This window comes from Trichechus manatus, unplaced genomic scaffold, assembly GCF_000243295.1.
Source record: "Trichechus manatus latirostris isolate Lorelei unplaced genomic scaffold, TriManLat1.0 scaffold00088, whole genome shotgun sequence".
Taxonomy (NCBI): Eukaryota; Metazoa; Chordata; class Mammalia; order Sirenia; family Trichechidae; genus Trichechus; species Trichechus manatus.
In genome coordinates this window covers 4,080,533-4,085,376 of record NW_004444024.1, presented here as the reverse complement: position 1 = coordinate 4,085,376, position 4,844 = coordinate 4,080,533, and the positions used below count along the sequence as shown (strand labels likewise).

The 4,844-nt window shown below is 43.4% G+C and overlaps 1 protein-coding gene across 1 annotated transcript in view; it reads left to right on the top strand.

Moving 5' to 3' along the window:
- The first annotated feature begins 308 nt into the window (after positions 1-308).
- PGM2L1 (phosphoglucomutase 2 like 1) overlaps positions 309-4,844 on the top strand; it is an 86,360-nt gene continuing 81,824 nt past the window's right edge. The window contains exon 1 of the mRNA XM_004381964.2: positions 309-684. Within this exon, the coding sequence (XP_004382021.1) occupies positions 574-684 (111 nt within the window). The 5' untranslated portion in view covers positions 309-573. The remainder of the gene's footprint in view (positions 685-4,844) is intronic.

Here is a 4,844-nt window from a genome sequence, read left to right as displayed (position 1 = left end):
ATGGTGGAAAGGACACTCGTGGGCGTGTGTGGGTTTGCTAAAAAGGATAAGATGCCTGGCGTCAGTCAAATTAAAAAATAAAAAGCGCCGTGCTCCAACTCCTCACTACGCCGGTGAATCTAAACTAGCGCTACTGCGGAGGCACCGGCAGCGCATTCCTGGACTCGCGCCACAAGAGCAGGGGACTTAAATCATCAGGGGCGGGAACAGGCGGGGCCTACGGCGCGGGGGCGGGACCAAAGGCGGCTAGTGCGGCGGTGGGGGCGGCGGCGCCGGCGGCGCCGGCCAAGACTCCAGACATCTGGGACTGTTGTTGTTCTCTCGCGGCGGGACCGCCTCAATCAGTTCGCCCAGAGACCACGAGTTGTTCTGGTGGGGAGCAGGAGGTCGTATACTCTTCTCTCGTGTCCCCCAAGCTGTGTCAGGAGCTAGAGCAAACACCCGGCGTTTGGTCTCTGATGCCTTTCAGTGAGGAGGGGGCGTCCGGACCCTGGTGAGTGCACTCCAGGGGCCCTCCTCGCCGACTCGGTGACTTCGCAGCCCCCCAGGCCCGCATACCCCACTCTGGCTGCCATGGCTGAAAATGCAGAGGGAGACCTGAACTCCAACCTGCTGCACACCCACTACCACACCGGGGACCCTCAGCTAGACACGGCCATCGGGCAGTGGCTCCGTTGGGACAAGGTGGGTACTTGGTCAGCCCAGCATCCGCCCCCGCTCCTGCACACCCTCCCACACACAGTCCGCCCTTTCCCGACCCCACCCAGTGCCCCGCAGGCTTCGGAGGAGATGGCTCCGGCCACGGGGTGGGGGCAAGTGGAGCCAGGCGTTACCACCCACCTTTGCCTGGACTGCTTCTGTCGGACCGTGTGAGGTGGGCAGGGACATCTGCAGGCGCTCCTTTTTGCAGTGCGCTGTATTGCAATCTCCCTCCTCTTCCTGCCTCTCCCCCCCTCCCCCCGCCCCATCAAGTGCGTGTCATATCTCTTTCTCAAAAAAAAAGAATCATCATCATCGTAAGTTATACCCTTCACCCAGCTATTTTCTTTCCTCTTTTTTCTCCCTTGACTTCCTTCTCTGCAAATGGTTTTTGCCCTATCTTGGTTTCTAACCGCTATCCGCTTTGGTTCTGGTCTGGTGTGTTGCCACCTTCTGTCGCTAGGTAGTCGCCAGTCTTTTATTACCCCATTGTATTCTCCAGTATCACCTTTTGCTGTTGAGACGGTAAGGGCTCTCTTACATCGTGTTTCTTTCCCTTACCTGAAGTTATTTTCCGGAGGTATTCTGCTCAAAGAATCACACTTTGCAGGTTTGCTATGATGCTCCTGATACAGTATTGTTTTTGCCATATCCATTTCTCCTCTGCTCCCTCCTCCTTAAGTTGTTGTGGTGATTACATTTTGTACAGGCATATGGGGTGAATTTATGAGAGCCAGAATTAAAATGCAGCTATCTGACTTGTAAAAGAGGCCTCTGGTGGGTCCAACAGAGGACGATGATTCAAGCTTTTGCTTTGGCAAGTGCATAAAATGGACTTGTTGAAGTAGAGAAGGCAACCCATTTTTTTTTTTTAATTGTGCTTCAAGTGAAAGTTTACAGCTCAAGTCAGTTTCTCATACACAAATTTATACACACATTGTTATGTGATCCTAGTTGCTATCCATATAATGTGACAGCACACTCCTCCTCTCCACCCCGGAATTCCCGTGTCCATTTGAGAAGGCAACACATTTTAAATGGAATTAATACTACCAAATTGAAAAATTAATACAGTAGTGAAATCATGATGTAGAAAAGACTTTCCTACAGGATTAGGTTTCTGAAGAAGTTTTATTTTTACTTTGTTCTGTCATTCATGCAGTCAACAAAAAATATTTCTTGAGCACCTAATAATGTTCCAGGCCTTATTACCCATTGCCGTAGAGTCGATTCTGACTCAGTGATCCTATAGACAGAGTAGAACTGCCCCATAAGGTTTCCAGGGAGCAGCTGGTGGATTCGAACCTTTTGGTTAGCAGCCAAGCTCTTAACTACTGCGCCACCAGGGGTCCAGGCCCTATTAGGCCCAGGGAGTACTCATGGTAAGCAAGATAGAGTTCCTGCCCTCCACAAGCCTTCAGTTAGATTATGAAGACAAATAAGCCATTATAATAAACTATTTAACATTAAATTGGTTATATGCATCTTAGACATTCTAATTCTTGCACTGGAGTTTAAACCAGTGCTTCTCAACCTTAAAGTGCTTACGGATCACCTGGGGATCTTGAAAATGCAGATTCTGATTCAGGAGGCCTGAGATGGGGCCTGAGATTGCTCAGAGTGAGTTTCAGGTAATACCACCGCTGCTGATCTATGGGCCACAGTTTGAGTAGCAAGACCCTAAATTGTTCTGATTGAGATACTGAAATAGAGAACTAACTCCTTTTCTTATAGTAGGATTTGACCATATTTATAATTTTAAAAGTGTGTGAAATCTGTGGTATTCTGTTAATTTTCATAAAGTTGTTCAAAATGTAAGTAACTTTAATGCCATTCTGCCAATATTTATTAAATGCCTGCCTTGTGGAAGGATACAAAAGAAGTGAAGATTCAGAGTGCTCTTCTGCTTTTAGTCCATCAGGGAAGAGGAAACATAATAGAAATAAAAGAGCTAAGGCTTAGCATAGGGTAAAATGATATGCACTACAAACTAAATATGTACATGTCTTCAGCAGGGAAAACTAACTAAATTACAAATGAATTTTGTCTTTATATATTTTAATATAATTGTTTTTGTTTAAAGTCATCTGCTTTCATTGGTCTGGGTAGAAAATGAATGTGGCTGTGCTTTTGTCTTCCGAAAGTTAGAAGGAAGACTCGTGAATTTCCAAGATACTTGTAGACTCCCAATACGATTTAATTTAACTAGTAACTATCATGTAGATGGCACAGTGGTTAAGAACTTGGCTGCTAACCAAATGGTCAGCAGTTTGAATCCACCAGTTGCTCCTTGGAAACCCTATGGAGCAGTTCTACTCTGTCCTATAGGGTTCCTATGAGTTGACTCAACAGCCGTGGGTTTTTTTGGTTATCATGTATGTCAAAGCCTTTGGCCCTTTAACAATAGGAGTTTAATATTCATAGCCACAGAGAAGGTCTTTTGTTCTCTTTAGGTACCAGTTTTGATTATATTTTCCTGAGTCTCTTGATTGATTTTTAAAAGGTTATCCCTTTGCCGTCGAGTTGATTCTGAGTTGGAATGAATTTTAATAAATACAAAATGCTGCACCTAGATATTGTTGGGATAAACTGAAATATAAAAAGACTATAAAATGCATGTATACATAAAAAGATAACAATAGGGTACTATTGGTGGCGATTGAATGGTTTATAGGCAGTCAGTTCTATAGGTAGGAGTTCAGACATACGAGTGACCTGTGAGCTGGGATGGTCAAGGAAGACTTCATAAGAAGATGGAATACAAATGAAAAGAATGAGAAGAGCCTTCCTTGAAAGTGGAAGAGAAATTCTTAATTTATATTTAAAGTGCCCTGTACATATAAGGAACTGGCTGAGAACCTGTGGGAGATAAAAAGATGAAATGATTGTGAATCATACCTTCAAAGAACATAGAAGGGAAAATAAAACAAAGGTTCACAAAGAGCAAGTAATAAGTGCCCTTAACAGAGGAATAGATTTAAATAATTTTGTTAATTAGTAAAAATAGTAATTAATCAGTCCTTAATGGAAGAGAACACTTTTAACTGGGAAGCAAAGGTGTTTCTACTGTATATTTTGATACTGTAGGTAAGCTAGGCTGTGTCACAGGGCACTAAAATTTAGAGTGCAGAAAGGTAAAATAATGATTTAAATAGCTCATACATACAGCATTTATTACATTACATGCTGACAGCATACGCAGGCTTTCAAGCATATAGAAACTGAGTTTAACACCTGGTTAATACCAGTTTAGTTAAAAAAGGGACCTACCAGATGCCTGCAGTTCTTAATAACTCCCTTTGGTTAGGTACATCATAAGTTATACATTGATCTGAAGGCACTTTTCTACTTGCCTAGAACCAAACCATATTGCTGTCAAGTCAATTCAGACTCATAACAACTCTATAGGACAGAGTAGAACTGCCCCATGGGGTTTCCAAGGCTGTAATCTTAATGGAAGCTGACTGACACATCTTTCTCCCACAGAACACTGGGTAGGTTCAAACGGCAAACCTTTTAGTTAGCAGCCGAGTGCTTAACCACTGAACCACAGGGCTCCTTGCTACTTGCCTAGGTCACCACAATTGCTAGTTTTAGCATTGCTGTGGTAGTGTACTTTGTAAAGTCTTCATGAAAAAGGTGATATTTGTGCTGAACTTTCAGAATTTGTTAAAGTTTAGACTCGTTAACATGAAGAGGAGTGCTATTCCAAGAAAAATGGGAACTGTAAGTACTTAGAACTTTTGCTTCTGCTGGAGTTTAGGGTATATAGAGAGAAATTGTTGGAAAGGTATGTAGAGACCAGCTCATAGAAGGGCTTTGGTATTTCTTCAATGACCTTGAATAAATAAAAGTATATGAAAGTATTTTAAAAAAGTACAACCAGGACTTCCAGCAAAATGGTGCTCTAGGCAGAAGCACAACGCCGTCCCTCCACAGCAATGATCCAAAAAACTAAGCCGAACAGAGAAAACAACAATCCTGAAACCCTAAAACATCAAATGAAGGGATAAAGAACTCAGCCAAGCACCAAATGGAGTGAGAAAACTGACAGAGAATGGAGAACGAGGAGAGATTCGTGCAGAGGTCCCGTATCAGCTAACGCAGTGCACATCCACCATCTTGGACTCCTATTGGAGACCAGC